This window comes from Lathyrus oleraceus, chromosome 7, assembly GCF_024323335.1.
Source record: "Lathyrus oleraceus cultivar Zhongwan6 chromosome 7, CAAS_Psat_ZW6_1.0, whole genome shotgun sequence".
In the NCBI taxonomy this organism is placed as follows: Eukaryota; Viridiplantae; Streptophyta; class Magnoliopsida; order Fabales; family Fabaceae; genus Lathyrus; species Lathyrus oleraceus.
This window is the reverse complement of record NC_066585.1, coordinates 296,394,172-296,411,235: the sequence shown is the minus strand read 5'-3', so window position 1 is coordinate 296,411,235 and position 17,064 is coordinate 296,394,172. Positions and strand designations below refer to the sequence as shown.

Here is a 17,064-nt window from a genome sequence, read left to right as displayed (position 1 = left end):
CCAACTGATTTTAGCTTCTCTCTATGAGTCTCTATCTGAGGTTGTCTGCCAAATTAGGCTCTTCGACCCCGAGAACTCCAGAAAGAAAAATGTGTTGGTCCATGGCCCTTTCTGGTTTTTGCAGTTGTGGCTCAATGCCACTTTCTCCAAAGATATAGCCCCCTACGGAATGAGGAGGGTTGCGTGTCCCCTAGAGGAGCGACATCTTATCTGGAAACGGTTGATCCCCCTGACGCCTATCGACAAAAACTTCCCGGACCTTCAAGTGTTTCGACTTTTATTCAACATCATGTTGACTCGTGTCGATTTCCTACCTTCTATGGCTCCTTTCAACCGTCGAACTGAGGGTCCTGAGTGGCTCACCAGACCTTTCCCTCCGGCCGATGGGGAACACAGAGATGAAGCCTTCCTCATTTGGAGGCGTTTTCTGGTCCCTCGCTTCCTGTCGGCTGAGACCTCCAGCAGCAATCCTGGCCTAGTGGCTTATCAGCCTAACCTTGTGGCCAGGCAATTTGGCCTTTGCCAATTTATTCCCAAGCCTCTATTCTCTTCCAAGAATTGCTTGCCAATATCCTCTGCGGTCAACCTTGGAGCGAGATCGAAGAAGAACTCGAAACCATTTGGAAAAACCGACCTCGTCTCCCCTCTCTTCCTTTTCGACCAGCCTACTACTGTACCAAAGAATTCAATGATTGGTGGCAGTCATATTTTACCCTTTATGTTGGCGCTTCTGATGCCAAACTATCTGAATTAACCGAGGCTTTTGTTTGTTTGCAGGCGAAATCGACCAAGTGTAAGGCTCTTCACGTCAAACCAATTCGTGCTTTCCAGAATTATTTCCAAGTTGTGTATCGACCAGATAATCTTCGTGGGACCATCTGGGAGGCTGCGGTCGAACTAAAGGCGAAAGTAACCGACAGGCTTTCAAAACTCAAAATCCCTGGTTACGCGAAAGACAAGTATCTTTACGCCCTTCACTTTGGAAACCTCAAGTTCCCTCCTCTGCCATCTAGCCCTTTGGCTTTGGCCTTTGGTCATTTGGTTCCGGTGTGGTTTTATTGTCCCATTTCATACGTACAAAACGCCTCTAAGAAAAAAGCCGACAGAGTGGTCCCGACGAAGTATTATCTGCCTGACTATTCAGGGCCGCTTCATATTGATCCTCAATATGTTAGCGTGTTCGAAACCACACAACTTGGTAACACTTCTCTGGAAATTTTAACACTCCCTTCTATCTGGATTTAGTCGCTCACTTGCGTTTCTTTTGTTTATTTGCAGCGCTCCCTCTAAATCCTGCAGGTTCTGCCTCTGCTAACCAACCTACTCCTTCGACGCAGGAGGCTCAGGTTCGACTTTGGCTGAATTACTATTTCCTTTAGTCTTTTGTTTTTACTCTTAGCCATCCTTTCTCTTCTTGTAGGCTGCTCCTGAGAAATCCTCTGACGATGATGGGCGTCCTATTGCTCAAGTCTTGAGGAAACCCAGTTCTTCTGTATGCCCCTCTCTGAAGCGTTCATATTCACTCTTGTGCCTTCTTAGGAGAAATATCACGTGGTCACTAATGTCTCACTTATGTGCAGGGTCAACCATGTTCGACCGAACCTACTGTCTCCTCTCACTCCAAAAAATCCAAGAAACACAAACGCTCTGCCCCCGCAGGCTCTGAGGTATTTCTTGTCGGCTTGTCTGCTCTTCTGGCTAGAATATCTGCTTATAACCTCTCTTCGTGTCTCCAGCACACTTCCCAGCATAAATCCAAAAGCCACCATGGCCACAAGAGGAAAAAACATGACTCTCCCTCCAAGAGTGGCGAAGCCAAGAGGAAAAGGCACCATACAATGCCTCCTTCGGGGGTTCCTGTTGAAGACGTCGACACCATTGTGGTCGACACTTCCATCCTCAACCCGGTCCCTGATCCAGCTGTGGGAGCTTCACCGTCGACTGGCATCTCTCCTGCTGCTGCCTTGGGGAAAGCAAATCAGGATGCAGTCTCTTCTGCGTCGACACAAGTATTTACCCATTTCCTATTTACTCCTTTGGATTTTTTTTGTACTTCTCTTACACAATTCTTCTGTCTGCAGGCTGATGCATCTACTGAACCGACTCAACCTGTTACCGACTATACTCCTGCGTCGCCGGTCTCTTCTCCAGCTCGCCCATTTCAGTCTGTCGACACCGCTGGTGAGTTCATTGAATTCCCTATCCAGATTAGTGATAGTGACTCTGACTCAGTCACTAGTCCTGCAACGCATCTGGACTCCAGTTCGACTAGTTCTGACTCTAGTCTTTCTTCGGCTTCCTTGCCTTTGCAGGATCCACGGGGGCCAGCAGGTGTCGACACCAACAAACAACAACCCTCTCAGCTTACTCCTCCGTCGATTGTTTCTCCCTCTCAGACTACTCCTCCATCAGCTGCTTCTCCGTCGACATTCCCGGGGCTGACGATCAAGCCTTCTGCTTTAGAAGCAATTGCCAGGCTCCGCAATCTGGTGAAATCGCGTGACGCCTCTTCAGACTCTAAGCAGCTCCATTCTGGAAAAATGGGCCCTGAGGCGACGAAGGCTAAGGCTCTCATGGACAAAATCCGCGTTCACGCCTTGAATCCTGATCTTCCTTTCATGCTTATGCATGAACCTGTTGTCGGTCCAGAGATCCTGAGTGTGCTTGCCCAACTAAAGGGTCTCCGGCTCTCTGATTATGCCAAGCGTGCAATGGCGGCTCTCGAACAAATTATGGTGCCTATGCTGTGCCACATCGACAACGTCCAGGACATTTAACGCCAGATTGCTGTTACTGAGGCCTCCGTGAAGGAGAAATGGGAGTTGGTGACGCATGCCGACGCGGAGGTCACCAATATGTTGGGGGCTATGGAGGAGCGGCAGAAAGAATTGACTTCCAAAAAAACACGGGCCACTGAAATACGTCAACAAATTGATGCCCTTCGGCGTCAAATTGCCACTCTGGACAGCGAGTTGGAATCAATTGTCAAGGAGGAGTCACATTTTATCGACGAAGTGCTAAAACCTGCCCTGGTCACTGTGGAGCAAACCACCAGTGATGCCTTAGCGGTCGGTGAAGAGCTTATGGCCGTCGAAGGGAAGCTTGAAGAGCTCAAAGCCCATGCCGACACCTTGGAGCCTGCGTCTTTGCATTATAATTTTGAGCTTAAATCTTTCCAATCTAAGTTCGTCCAGCTTTTGCCGTTTCTCTTGTCTGCACAAGTTTTTTGTAATATTTAAACAATGGCTTCCTGCCACTTTAATGTTATCTTTCTTACTTCTAGCACTGTATATTTTTTTTGTGTGCCTTTGCAGCTGGTTTCTGACATAGTTATCTCCAACCTTATTCTTTCGACAATTATTTAGTCTGCCAAAATTTTGACCTCTTGAAGGAGAGGCCTATATTTTTTTAAGTACTTTCCATTCACTCTTAAAATCCGCCTATCTGGTGCTAACTCTTCGACCTCGTAAGCGTTGTTAGAAAAAACCTGCAAAACCTTAAACGGTCCCTCCCAGTTAGGGGACCATTTACCCAAAACTCTATCATTTATGTCCATAGGCAGGATCACCCTCCAAACCAGATCGTCGACAGCGAACACTTTCACTTTCACCCTTTTATTGTAGGCTCGGGCGACTTTCTCTTTCTGTCTTTGTAGGGAGTCCAATGCTAACATTCTTTCTTCATCTACATCGACCAATTCGTCTGTCATCATACTCCAGTAATCTTCAGAAGGTATTTCATACTGCCTTTGGGTTCTGACCGCCTGGACCTGAATCTCTACCGGCAATACTGCGTCATGCCCATAAACCATTCGAAATAGGGTTGTTCTAGTTGCTTCTTTTGGTGACGTTCGACATGCCCACAAAGCTTGGTCCAACGTCTTATGCCAATTTCTTGGCTTCTTTCCTATGTGTTTCTTTATTAGGCTGACAATCACCTTATTAGCAGCTTCGACTTGGCCATTCGCCTGTGCGTAATAGGGGGTAGAGGTCAGTAATTTGATTCCCATTTCTTTTGCAAAATCTTGCACTTTTCGACCAGTGAAAACTGACCCCTGGTCGGTTGTAATAGTTTATGGGATGCCAAACCTGCAGATGATGTAACTCTGGACAAAGTCTATGACAGCCTCTTGGTCCACATTTGTTAATGCTACGGCTTCGACCCATTTTGTGAAATAATCGATACCGGCTAACACATACCTTTGTTGTTTCGACGAGGCTGGCTCTATTTCTCCTATAACATCTAGAGCCCATCCTCGAAATGGCCAGGGCTTCACAATTGTATGCAACTCGCTTGCAGGCACATGCTGTATGCCCCATGTAATTGGCATTCTTGACAGCCTTTAGCAAATTCAATGCAATCTTTCAGCATTGAAGGCCAATAAACTCCTGAGCGCATCAAGAGTCATTTCACCTTCAAGCCTGCTTGGTGTGCCCCGCACGCCTCGCTATGTATGCTTGACACAGCCACGTATGCCTCACTCTCTCCTAGGCATTTTAATAACACTCCTTCGACCGTCTTTTTGAATAATTCATCATTTAACAAGACGTAGCTAAGGGCCCTATATTTTATCTTTCGATTTGTCGACCCCACGGGATTGCGTAAATAATCGACTAACGGTTTATGCCAATCGCTTTCATCTTCACCTTCGACAGCCCGAATTTCAAAATGATTTTTATCTATGGCTCCCAACTTCACGATCGCCAAATCTGACGGTGACAACAGGGTTGCTCGTATTTTCTCTCTTACCTGGACCTCTTCATCCAGGTCTTTCGACGCTTTGTACCCCGAGGCCTCCTGCGCCAAATCATTTGCTCTTTGGTTTTCTTGTCGTGGAATGTGTTGGAGATTGACTTGCTCAAACCTCTTGAGTAATCTGATAGTGACCACAAAGTACATGATTAAATTTTCTTTAACACACCTGTACTCTTTTGATGCTTGTTTAATCACTAACTCTGAGTCTCCCATAATTTCGACATTCCTTGCCCCCAATTCTAGCAATAGTTCAAGTCCGGTGATCAGTGACTCATATTCTGCTTCATTATTGGTTCATACCCCTTCGATTCTGTATTTGAACTCTGCTGAAATTCCATCTGGAGAAATTATAACTCCTCCTATCCCAGATCCGTGCTTATGTCTTGACCCGTCGAAGTATAGCCTCCATGGTGCTAAATCTACGTAATTCTGCGCCATTTCGACCATTGAATGGTCGACAAGAAAATCCGCTACTACCTGCCCTTTCATCGCTTTCAAGGGTACGTATGTCAGGGAGTATTCTGTTAACGCTAAAGCCCATTTCCCAATTCGACTATGCAAAATTGGTTTAGATAACATGTGTTTAATAATATCAAAGTGGGAAGATACGTACACATCAACAGGCTTGATATATTGCTTTAGTTTCATACAAGAGAAATACAGGCATAGACATAGTTTTTCTATATCACTATACCTAGTTTCAGGATCATTAAGCATTTGACTAAGGTAATACACTGGTCTTTCGACACATTTTTCATCCTCTTGGACTGACATACTTCCTATAGTCGATTCTGAGGCTGCAATATACAATCTCATTGGCCTATGCCTAACATGAGGGGCCAATACTGGAGGCCTAGTCAAATACTCTTTGATTTTGTCGAAAGCCTCTTGGTGTTCATCCTGCCACTTGAAATCCTCATTCTTCAGTCGAACTAGTGTGGAGAATGCTCTTGTTTTGCCACTTAGATTTGATATAAATCTTCTAAGAAAATTTATTTTTCCCAGAAAAGATTATAGCTCCTTTTTGGTCGACGGAGGCTTGACGTCCATGATGGCTTTTGTTTTGCTTTGGTTTACTTCAATACCCTTTTTATGCACCACAAAACCAAGGAAGTCGCCTGCTTGCACACAAAAAGCGCACTTTAATGGATTCATCTTTAATCCATATTTCCTCATCCTCAGAAAGGCTCTTCGAAGATGTTCGATGTGAGCATGTTGACCATTTGATTTTATCACAATGTCATCAATGTATACTTACATGAAATCTTCAATAAAATCATGGAACATTGAGTTCATTACCCTCTGGTATGTTGCTCCGACATTTTTCAAGCCGAATGGCATGACAACCCACTCATATGTCCCCAAGGCTCCTGGACATCGAAACGCCATCTTCGGAACGTCTTCTTCTGCAATAAAAATTTGGTTATATCCAGCATAACCATCTAACATGCTTAAATATTCAAAACCAGCGGCCGAATCGACCAACATTTCAGCCACTGGCATGGCATATTCATCCTTTGGGGTGACAACATTTAGATCTCTAAAATCAATACATACTCTTAAAGACCCATTTTTCTTAATGACTGGCACAATATTGGCCAACCATTCGACATACCTTGCAGTTTGAATAAACTTGCTTTTCAGGAGTCTTTCTACTTCTGTTTTTATCTTTGCCATGATCTCTGGGGAGAAACGCCTAGGCGTCTGCTTCACTGGCTTTCTTCCAGCTTTTATTGGCAGCTTTAACTCGACCAAATCTCTACTTAAACCAGGCATTTCGTTATAATCCCAAGCAAAACAATCTCTAAATTCTTTAAGTATGGATATTACCTCATACTTTAGTTCTTTGTCGATGTTGGCGCTTATGTATGCTGGCCTTTTCTCGCCATTCTCGCCAAGGTCGACTTCTTCCAAGGGGTCTTTTGGTCGGATTTTCTCCGGTCCTTTGGGTCTTTTTCAAACCCTAAAGGTTCATTGTCATAAATGCAGTCCAGACGCTGCATGTGGATATTCCTTTTGGCCAAAGTTGGCTTGTCTGGGGGTTCTGGCCCAATAGCCATATGCCCTTCTTTATTCAACGCACAAGCTTCAACAGCCATGTTTTCTTCAGCCTCTAGAGCCGACTTTATTTTGTTCTCGGCAACGTATGCCGAACTCTTTCTTAGAGCTTCTAGCTCAGACATGATCAGTGACGTCCCCCTAGCCTGTCGGCCGGATACCTGTATAGGGTGGATCGTCCAGGCGTTCCACATCCCAAATGAAACTGTGAGTCTCGTGCAGTGTTAGAGAGACGAAAGCTTCACTCAGATTAGCATATACATCCTCAGTTGGTAAGCAAGGAGAGATGTTGGCCAGCTTTCTTTCGAATTCTTTCTTACCGACATTATTCACGTCGGCCATAAAGTACCCTTGGTCGACTTCTATATTTTCGGCCACCCCATCTTCTCTCCAAATCACCAGCCTTTGGTGCGTTGAAGATGGTACAACTCCGACGCCATGTAGCCACTCTCTGCCAAATAACAAGTTGTAACTTGGCTTAGCGTCTATCACCATGAACAGTGTCAGTCTGGTTACTGAACCCACCGTGATATTTACCATAATCACTCCCATGGTGCTTTTTGTTTTTCCTCCGTAGTCTGACAAAACCACGTTATTAGATCTGATGTCGGTATCATAATTGCCAATCTTCCTCAGAATATGGTGCGACATGATATTGACCGTGGCACCACAATCGACCAAAACTTTGTTGACAGTTACGCCTTCAACTTTTGCCCTTATCAGTAGGGGTTTCAAATGATTTTTCATGCTCATCGTTGGTCTTTCGAACACTGCCTCTTGGCTTTCAGCAGACCCATCGTTCAACACAAAATAGCATCTTGGTTGGTGCAACGCCATTTTTTCAGCGTCAGCATTGTCTGCCGACTCTTCGACTTCAGTCACACATTTGTATTCTTGTGGTAGGATTGCACCACGTTGACCAGGATGTCCAGGCTTGCTTCAGATTCTGAATTGAAGTCATCAGTCACTTCTTCGGAACATCTTTCAGTTGGTCGACGAATGTATTCTCTTATTCGTTCCTTCGCTGCTGTGTCGACTTTCACAACAATTTTCTTTCCATCGTTTGCCTCACTGGTCATGCCTCTTGCAGCCTCTCTTTCGGCCTGTTTACGCCTCTGAAAACATCTCCATTGAATCCTCGACATGGGATTCTTTCCCAAATAGTTTTCAGAGACATGAGTCCTTTTTTCAGACTTAAACTCACGCATGTAGTTAATTGCTAGACCTCCTCTGGCAGCAGCAGCAACACCTTGTGGGGTGTCTTGTTTTTCCTGGGGCTTGATCCAAGTACCTCTAGGGGGACTTGCCGACGGTACAAAACTTTTAGGCCTTGCTTGGTTATTTCCCACAACCTTTTTTGAGCCTCTTTCCTTCTGGTAACCCCTGGTCGGCACATTCCTTTTGCTTTTACCTAGTTGCAGCTTCTGGAAATTCTCCGCCGCTATTTTGTCAGTGACAGCACCACACCTAGGGCACAGGCACACTTGTGAACCCTTGTTCTTGCAGCGATACAGAAAATCCACCAAGTCTTCATCCGCCCTTGGGTAAACTTCAGTTATATCGACATTTGGGCTTTCCCCAGTTTGCTCCAACATGTTGGCCTCATCATACTCAGTGATCTCGACCATGTTGAACTCGACTGGCTCCACGAAGAGGGCTTCCTCCTGGTGAAGAGGATCAACGTCGATCTTCATTCTGCGGCCAACAAATTTCAGCCTGCCTTCTTGAATCGCTTTCTGAACCAAATCCCTGAAAAGGTAACAATTAGAGGTATTATGACCAAGATAGTTATGATATTTACAAAACCCTCTTTTCTGTCTCTGTTCTAACGGTGGTTGTTTGGTACCAGGAGGTACCACCATTTGCCCATCTTTGACCAATAAGTCAAAAATTTCCTCACACTTCGACACATCAAAGGTATAAGTTTTCGAAGGGAATTTTGGGTTGTATTCGACAGGATTTTTTCCTTGCGCAGGCAGCAATGATCGACACTCATAGGCGGACCCTGGCTTTAGTTCAGCCATGTCGATTTCTAACTCGGTCGATGAAGCATAATCAGCCTCATGTATTGGGTCTGTCGCGTCGTATTCGACAAACGCTACCTTTTCTTTTTTAGACTTATTGTGCCTAACTTTTTCTAACCTTAGCCGTTCTACATGTCGAACTCTATCAGCCAGTTGTGACATACTTTTCACGAAAGTTGGATCTATCTTCTTCCTAATGGAATAATCTAAACCTCCTGCGGCCATTTGAATTAGTTCATGTTCTGGCACTTGCGTAAAATACCTAGCCTTTAAGGACCTAAAACGATTCAGATAATCATCAATGCTCTCGACAAACCTTCTCTTGATACTAGACAATTCTGCCAAACTAATTTTGGAGTGTCCTTCGTAAAATTGTTCATGGAACTTCTTTTCTAATTTGGCCCACGAATCGATTGAACTTGGGGCCAACGAAGTAAACCATGTGAAGGCAGCCTTGGTCAAAGAGGAGCGGAAGTTTTTTACTCTCAAACATTCATTATGAGCTAGATCCCCTGACTCTGTTAAGTATCTGGGAACGTGCTCTAGTGTCGATTCACCAGACTCTCCCCCAAATTTAGTGTACTTAGGCACTTTCATCCCCCTGGGCGCTTTGGCCTGGAGAATAAACTCAGCTAACGGGGAGGCGTATAATGACCTTTGTAATGTAGCACCCATGCCATTTCTAGCCATAATCCTTTCGACAATAGTTGTCAAATTGTTTTCCACTGCCAAGTCTTCTTGTCGATGTTAATCGACAATTTGATCAGCATCCTGGTGTCGGTTAACCATTATCATCTGGTTACGTCCCGCGACTCCTGATTCGACGCCTTGATTTTGAAGGGGTCTAACGATTTGTCCCTCGTGGACTGTCTCCTCCTCTGCTGACCCTATCTCTATCTGCACAGGAACAGTTGGTCTAATCATTGGCGTCATCTGTCGAGCCGGTGCCCCCAGAAAATTGCACAAGCGTGTCAATTGGTTCTCCACCTGCCTATTTGTTTCAGCAGATTCTTGTATTAGTGGATTAAAGACCGTGCCCATCTGGTTGGTCAACATGTTAACCAATTCATGGTTACTATCGTCCATTTGCTGTCTCAACACCGCTACTGAAGTGTTCGACAGCGGCATGGTTCTATTCTGAGTATTACTCCTCATGTTGCCCCCTTGCGCTGATCCTTGCAAGGAAGGATTTGTATCTGAAAACAGTGTTGCACTGGATGTCGACTGATATCCTGGCATTAAAGAATATGGCATTCCATAAAGAGGATCTGTGGTGCCAAAGCGAGGCACATAAGGTCTGAACGTCGTTATCGTTGATCCTGAACCCCCCGGTGGAGGCTGAGGCATTGATGTTCCAACCACACCCGTAGTCGACATGGTTATGGCTGCACTTGTCATCGGTGACAAAGTGGCAACCTGTGAGACTACTGTTTCCGTAGTGGATATAGTTCCTCGTGGTACTTCATCCGTGTTAGTTTCTGACATTGTCACTATATTTCGTGGCTTACTATACAGTTTGCCACTTCTAAGCTTCATGCAATTTCGCAACTGCTCTAGCACTGTCCCACTGGGCGTGCCATTTTGTTTACTGTGGAAATTGGTAAATAACCGTTGGTCCTCCCTAGGCTTTAAAACAAAGGGTTACTTGCAGGATCGACCAGTTGATCCCAGGACATGTGCTAGTGCAAGTGAAGCTTGTCCAACTCGACAGGATAACTTTGCGAGAAACGGTTCCAAACAAAGTGTTGAACAAGTGTAGGGTTTTTCCACACGAACGGTTTAGATAATGTTACAGCCTATAGGTGACTCGTGACCGACAACGCTATAACATTCAAAAAAAGTATATGACAAACACGCTTTTAGTAAACTCTATTATCGTAATAGAGTTAGTGTCGACAGCGTAAACGACAACGTAAAATGATAACTCAAAAGTAAATGAAATTAAGATAAAATGTTCAACGGGAACAATTGAAAAGTAAGGAAGTTGCATTGAAATAAATGTGGTGATTCACGTACATAGCACTCTCAAAAAAAACTCTTGCTTCCTCGCGCTGGGAATGGGAAGTTTTCTTCCAAGTGATTTTTAGTACAAAGTGAACACCCTGAGCCCCTTGTGGGACATTCTATTTATACTAAACTAGAGGAACTGCTTATAGGCTAAAACTCCTAGAAACTAGCAGATGTTATGTCACACGATCTGCCCAACCGTTGCACCTATGTCTTGCTAACTGCTCCACATTTTGGCGCTCTTATCCTGTTTGTAACTGCTGGTTATTTTAAATTTCAAATTTCTCCCGCCCAGACGTTAGGGCGGTGTTGTCTTCTGCACATTTGGCTATAATTCTTTAAGTCCCAAACTTTACGTTGGTCGACCAAATGGCCTGTCGACCGGGCCAACTTCCCTTGTCGGCTTCATCCTTTGATTTGTGTTTTTCCTACTCTTGCTTGCCTCCAACACCTCTTCATCCTTTGATGGGGTATAACCCCCAAATTCACAGGACTCTGTCATTAACTATGCTTTCGGCATGCCTTAGAGATTTTTCGTGGTAACACTTTGATACATTTGTCACACAAGGCCTGATCTAGCATATAGTGTAGGTATGGTCAGTAGATTCATGTAGAAGCCAAAGGTATCACACCTAGCAGCGACGAAGAGGATACTAAGGTATCTAAAAGGAACTATCGACTATGGAATTTCGTTTCCTGTAGCTAATGAAGGAAATTAATGCAAGCTAGTGGGAACATAAATGGAATATGAATTTGAATTAAAATAACCTAAAAGCGGTGGAACCCCTAATCAGTAAAATTTGCCTTAGGGATTAGTTCTCCATGAAAATCACAAAGCAAATATAATTTATTGAATACTGAATAATGTGAATAAATAGTACTTTAGTTGCTTTTGGTTAAAGGAAACAAGGAATTAGGGCTCTAATCCTAACTGGGTCGGAAAACATAAAAAATTGGCCCAAAACTAATTATTTTCTAAAGTCTGAAACTAAAATGATTTATTTGAGTCTTTTACACTCCGAATATGCTTCTTATTTAAACAAGAAACATTTATCTTATCCCCTTAGCTTTTCAACACCTATTAGAATGCGTCAATCTGATTCTCGTAGCCCAAGTTATGACTTATGAAGCGACATGGTGTAAATAGTTGTTTATTCCAAAAATACCATACAAAATTAAAATAAATGTAACAATAAACTAAGCTAAAGAAACACACTAAAATAGTAGAAATAACAAAATACACTCTAGAATTATTGCAACATAATAGTGAAAAAATATGCATGAAAATGCACTTATCATCCTTCTTTTGTTGCTCATTCATTTTGCTTCTTTCAAGCTTTGTACCATTTTCATATGTGGAATGTGTGTAACCATCTATTCCCATATTCAATAGATCTGCATCAAAACCTACGGAAAAGAAATTGATTCTATCTTTTTAATAGTAGAACTTTTCTCCACCAAAGACTGGAGGTTTTAAGGCATAATGATCTTTATCATTGTTTGCGTGTGCCATTATGTGTTTCAAAATATGAATCTTTATCTGACGTGGTTAAGTGTTTGAAAAAAAGTAGTCAATACCAAAACCGAAGCTCTGATGCCAATTGAAGGTTTAGGAAACACGAGAAAGGGGGGATTGAATTGGGTTTTAAATATGACAATTTTTCGTGACCCAAAAACAATAACAACAATAATAAAAATAACAAGATATGTTTTCCTAGTTCACCATTAATGAGGTTAATCCAGTCCACTAGCCAAAGTGATTTTTCGTTCTCAACTGGACTTAATCCAATAATTAAACTAATTACAATCTCAAATAGTACACGTCAATGACTTCTTAAGGATTCTGACTAAACTTAGTCCCTTAAGGAATTACAACTCAAACACTAACCATCAATGACTTCTGACTATAACCTAATCCCTCGAGGAATTTAACAGTTATTAAATACAAGATTTGTGTTTACGAAGTTTCTTCTAAATAAGCAGATACACATAATGAAATTCAAATTTTACACTTAAGAATATACGAAATCAAGTTCTGAGTGTTTCTCTCTTTTTCTCTTTCTTGATGTTGATTTTCTTTATTGAAATTCTTTCAACATGAAATTTCTTCAAGTTCTTCGTAAAAATATCTATTTTCATAATTCATTTGTCCACTTTATATTTATTAAGAATAAAACTATTGGAGGATAGAATTGGAAACTTCTTCAAACATACAACTGTAATAGTTGGTACGAGGTTCAACCTCAAATCGTGGGTAGTGGAGAGGGAATCTGTTATAGTTGTTTGCATTACATTCCTTTTTAATTTTGCAGCTTAACTTGTACTATATTCTTAGAATATTCATTTATTAATTCTCTCTAAATCATTGGCTTCGTATATGAGAGATTTGAAGCTTGATCAAAGTTCAGCGCCTTGAGAATAGACTTTAGAGTCTAGTGAAAATGAGGCTTGAATATATTAGAGTAGATCTGGGTTGCTTACTTCAGAAATGTTGACTGGTAGATCCAGAGTTTACTTTTAAGTTTAGAACTTCTTCATATTATCACTTTGATTCAAATTCAGATGACATCCAAAGTCCATAGTCTCTCTCTATCCAGAGTTCAGAGTCTCTCTCTCTATAAGCAAATATCACCTATAATTATTACATTCAATATCATTATTCCAAATATACCCATACTTTTTCACATTTTAATATTTTTAACGATTTTCAAAGTAAAAAGTAGGGCTAAAATTAGAAAGAGTGTAAGACTTAAATGCATTTAGACATTTTTCTTAAAGGGTGAGCTTTTTTGTAAAGTTGCTTATATATGAGACCGGAGGGAGTATTAAAAAATATGTTATAGTATTTTTTAAAATAATAAAGTAGTCAAAATGTATTATATTTAAAATAATACAATTAATATATTATAGAATATGTGTTGGTAAATGTAGAAAAATTCATTTTCTAGTGGATTTTATGGTGTTATGCATAGCTGAAAATGAAAATATTCCATTGATTTTTGGACGATCATTCTTACTAACAAGTAGATGTAATGTCAACTTAAAATAAGGTACACTCACTCTAAAGGTATACAATGAGTGTAGTTGTAAATTCATGACCATCAAGCTATGGATAAACTTGACGTCAACAAAACCAGAGTCGCCATCGTGCTTTTATTGTTTTCAAAGGAAAAGGAAAAAGTACGAACAAAACCCAAAGAGTTTTCAAATCAAACTAATAAAATGCCAGAGATTACAGGTAAAGGGGTTGGTTACACATAGGGAAGGTGTTAGCACCCAAAGTGTCTTAGGTACTCCTATGGAGCCCTTTTTTGTGTGCATATGTTTTTGGTATAAAAGATGTTTGTTAAAATATGGAACGTAGGGGATAAGAAAAGAATTCATTGATTATATTTTTGTGTTTGACAAGACCTTCGGTCTTGTGCCTACGTACCAACATAAAATGAGGGATCAAAACCTTGTTGTTCATGGTAAAAATTTCAAATGAGTTGATGAATTGATTTTAACAAAAAAAAGTTTTAACAAGAAAGGGCAGAAAAAGGCCAAAGGTTTGACTGGAGTCGTTAGTTCTTTTTGTCTTTTGAAATTTAAGTCAATATGGTTAAGTTTATTCACAAGTTTGATTTAAGAAAGAAGTTTAAAAATTCAATGGCATAAAGAAAGTTTTTGAAAAGAAGGAGAGGTTTTGAAATTAATGAAGTGGGAGGAGATGAAGAGACTACCCTAAGCAAAAATTAAAAGTTAAGAGTTGAAAAGATCTGACAAATGGGATGCAATCCAACAGACAAGAATGTCATATAGAAACCCATTTTCCTTTGGACTTTAATCAAGCAATAAGAAATAAACAATGAGCAATATCCAGACATCATAAAGATCAAGGCATCAAATAAAGATAGTCATATTCAAGCAAGAACTCCAATAGCTAGAAGTCTTCATTGGCTTCCCATGTAGCAGATGAAACATTCTTTGATCAACTCAGAACAAAACATCAATCATAGACAATGATAACAAAATAACAATTAAGCATAAAGACGGAGTAGCAGATGGATCAGTGGGATCCAAAATCTTGCATCATATGAAGGCATAATCAAAGATAGATGTCTCAAATGTTGGCATTGGCCAAGTCCTTTAGCATATGGAATGTTGCCTAATTCTAAGTCCAAAAGTTCAGATCAAGTCCAACAGTCCACCAAATGTTTTTAGGCTTTTTGTTGTTATTGTGTGTTTTAAAGCCCTAAGACCACAAACAAAACAAATACAAACAAACAAATATATACAAACACAAGATATGGCTCAAATGAGAAAAGTGAAAAGGACTTGAAACATAAACAAGTTACAAGAAATGTAAATGGCAATGAATGGTAAATGCACTGAATTTTAAATTGCATAAAGTAAATGACTTAAAAGTAAAAGCAAAAATGAATAAGAGTTAGTCAATGGTTAGTCAAATGTTAGTGGTGAGTTTTAATTTATTAAGTCATTCTTTGAAGAACACTCAACCATTCATTCACAAGTATGGATCCTTAAACCAAGACATCTTCCATGAGAAGTGCTACGACTTGGATAATTCAACAAGTATGCCACTAGCTCTCTTGAAAGGAAAAAGTTCAAGTTTCCACACAATGCCGTGAAGAATGGGAGGCTTACAATCTCACTTACTAGAATGTTATGCCTTGAGGGTCAAATTTAGCTCTATGTTAAGCAATCGTAATTGGACTTATGTAGAAGTCATAACTATCTGAGGCCGAGCAAATAAAAGATAGGTGTTAATGCATGTTAGAGATTTGGTATAAAGAACCAAACTCCTAAAACATACCACGTACTAAAAGAATATGAGAGGGACCTATCTCAGTCATATTTGTATTGAGTCATCTGACACAAGGTCATTGATGATTCAATTAGCTTTTAGACATTAGAGATTTCAATGGTCAAATGAGGGAATGTGGAAGAATAGGGATGAAGATGAAGAGGGATGGGGAAATAGAAACACAAATTGATCATGAGAGGAATTTCATCTGATCAAAACCATCCATTCATTTTGGGAGATGAAATGTACATTTCATCAATCCCCTAAATCTAATGGTTTTGATCCAACAAAAGTCAAATCAACCATGACCAAGGCCCAAACAGAAAGTCAAACACCACAAGACCATAAAAATGTCTCAACATAATTTTTAAACATTGAATCAATTAAAAATCACATTAAAAATGAATTAAAATACATTTTAATTTGGACAAAACCTCAAATCCCTTCAAAACACCAAATAAATGGCCAAGGGATTTATCCTAGATCAAACAAGGTCAAAGGACCTTAGACAAAAAATTTCACAATATTTAGAAAGTCAGAAGTATTTTTAAACAATTAAAAATATGCACAAAAACATTTAATTCATAAAAAATACCACAACTAATCCAAAAAATAATTTTAATTCAGAATATGGAAGAGAAAAATATTTAAATATTTTTGGTGAAAGTCCCATATTTTTTAGATTAAAATGAATTTATTATGAATTAATTAAAATAAATGGATTAAACATAAAATCATAACTTAAAATAAAATAAGAAAAAACAAGGGCCATCAGATCTCCCTCATTAATTGAGGTGGCAGATCTGATGGCCAACACGCGATATCCACTAAATGCCTCAGTCAATGCACGCGTATGGATGGTAATTCAAACCAAAGGCCGGGATTAGATCATTGTACCATGATTAGATGGATGTGAAGCTGGAAACACACCACCCGAGCTAGGGCTCCGTTCATCTTCTCTGGTGGACCTCACCGGACTAGTCCACCACAAACCACCACAAAAATGAAAAGTAAGGACATGATTATAAAGGAAAAATGCTTAGGAGCACGAATCTGAACTTCATATTATCCAATTCCAAGTATATTGAAAGATACATGGATTTGAAAATTGAGGTTCATGATCTGAGTTGTTTCGATTTGACCTCAAAGCAACTCAATCTTGTTGCCTACATTGGTAGGACTTCAGCAAACCAAAAATCAATCAAAATAGTTGAGAAATGAGGGAGAATCGAAGAAGAGAAGTTTATGAAATTTCACCTTCGGGTATCTTCGATTCAGCTTGATCTTGATCTGAATTTACTTGATTCTTCCTCCTCTTGCTTGCAATGACCAATTGAGATGAAAAAGGCAATGAATCCTTGGAGTTTGAACTTCAAAACAGAAGGTGAAATTCAAACATGATTTCTAAGAAAT

At 40.6% G+C, this 17,064-nt stretch overlaps 1 protein-coding gene across 1 annotated transcript; it reads right to left on the bottom strand.

Moving 5' to 3' along the window:
- Window positions 1-3,361: 3,361 nt before the first annotated feature.
- LOC127103508 (uncharacterized) lies at window positions 3,362-3,811 on the bottom strand. The gene has a single exon (XM_051040761.1). It carries the CDS (start codon window positions 3,809-3,811, stop codon window positions 3,362-3,364), a length of 450 nt encoding a protein of 149 aa, XP_050896718.1.
- Between the last annotated feature and the right edge of the window lie 13,253 nt (window positions 3,812-17,064).